This window comes from Camelina sativa, chromosome 16 (assembly GCF_000633955.1).
Source record: "Camelina sativa cultivar DH55 chromosome 16, Cs, whole genome shotgun sequence".
In the NCBI taxonomy this organism is placed as follows: Eukaryota; Viridiplantae; Streptophyta; class Magnoliopsida; order Brassicales; family Brassicaceae; genus Camelina; species Camelina sativa.
Window position 1 is genome coordinate 27,133,408 of NC_025700.1, and position 1,781 is coordinate 27,135,188.

General features: G+C 39.1%; 1 protein-coding gene across 1 annotated transcript in view; it reads left to right on the forward strand.

Annotated features, from left to right (window-relative positions):
* Positions 1–1,781, forward strand: part of LOC104752771 — a 7,804-nt gene that overhangs the window by 3,820 nt on the left and 2,203 nt on the right. The window contains exons 6-9 of the mRNA XM_019237502.1: positions 255–348; positions 466–561; positions 677–1,272; positions 1,444–1,694. Coding sequence (XP_019093047.1) covers positions 255–348; positions 466–561; positions 677–1,272; positions 1,444–1,694 — 1,037 coding nt within the window. The remainder of the gene's footprint in view (positions 1–254; positions 349–465; positions 562–676; positions 1,273–1,443; positions 1,695–1,781) is intronic.

Below are 1,781 nucleotides of genomic sequence, written 5' to 3' on the forward strand. Positions count from 1 at the left end.
TAAGAGTTTCTAATGCATATTTTGTTTGCAGAGCTGGTTGGAACATGACATACTCTCTGTCGAGGATATAAAAGATGACTTGAATAAGCAGAGTCTGATGTTGCTCCTGAAATGTCTAAAAATCATGGAGAATGCGACGTTCCTCAGCACAGAGAACCAGGTAGCTTTATGTATTTTGGATTCCTAGCCTCAAGTTAGCTTGTATTGATTAGTTCTGCACCTGGAAAAGTAACTTCATATATTATTTCTTTCAGAATCATTTACTCGGATATAATAGAAATATGGGTTCTCATGTACTCCGACTGTCTTTCACGGAGCTAATGATAAGTGTCATCAAGATACTTTCAGGTACACAATGCTTTGTTTTGGATATGTTACATTGTTACCAACTTACCATGACTTCCTCCCATGTTATCATCTATTAGACAATTTATTTCTGATGGTTGGTTCAACTGTTTACACCAGATCTTCAGTTACGTGCTCTTGGGAACAAAAAGCATCCTCGCCCTCACGGTTTAAATGGTGTTAATCGTGAGACTATTTCAAGAGCAGATTGTAAAGGTATCTCATTCTGATGGCCACAAACGCATCTCCACCTCTCGTTACTTTTGTCTCTCTATCAATTCTCTGTTTCTTTGTATGTTACTCTCTGTCCAACCACATCTTTTTTCTGCAGTTAACATGGAGGTTATCAGAATTAGTTCAGATACTTGCTCTGTCACTAGCTGTAGTTCCATAAGAAGTGCAAGTGTATCTGAGAGACCTCACTCTGCATTCCTGTTAGGTTGCTCAGCGACACCAAAGTCGGAGTCTCAATTAAGTGTAATATCAATAAATGATCCCTGCAAGCTAACGACAAGAGCTGGTTCCAACACTGGGTCGTTCTCAAGTAGATTAGCCTCATTGGGTAGTGGCATTTCCAGAAGCAATGCGAGGAATATTCAAATTGGAGAACCCAATTGTAAAAAAGTTGAAAACTTTACATCCTTGGAGGATAGTCAAGATCCTTTTTCATTTGATTTGGAAGAGTCAGGACCTTCCGAAAAACAAAAGAAATCTAAAGCTCAAAAGAGGAAAGGACGCTATAGAGATAAGAAGGATGAACGCTCTCATCAGCTTTTCTCGAGCCAGGAGGAATCAAACCATGGGTTCAATTCTCAGGAAGAATCAAGTGATAGAGATCGCCATGTAACAGAACAACCTTCTTCAACATATGAAATTGATAAAGGATGTCTCTGTCTTATATCTGATTGCCTTTTAACAGCCGTGAAGGTAAGAATCTTCTTAACAGTATTTTTTCTGTTCTGTAACATAAGTTCTGCAGCTGGAATGGAATTAATTTTGGAACAGAATGGAATCTCACCTTTTATGCTAATCTGTTTAGATATGTGGGTATATCATGTGATCCCTTGCTACTTTCTGATACTATGAACATATTCTCAGGTGTTAATGAACTTAACAAATGATAACTCCGTTGGTTGTCGGCAAGTTGCTGCCTGCAGAGGACTGGAGAGTATGGCTGAATTAATTGCTGGACATTTTCCTTCCTTCACCAGATCTCCCCTTTTGAGTGAGTTGGAAATACCGGGGTCATGCCACAAGAAAGAGAAACATCTCACAGACCAGGAACTAGAATTCCTTGTTGCCATTTTGGGGTTACTGGTCAACTTGGTGGAAAAAGACGGAATAAACAGGTACCAAACTCTCTACTCTTTTGGGAAAACATAGTCACTGGTTGTCTTCTATAGTTCTATGCACATTGGAAAACTCTTGATTTCATC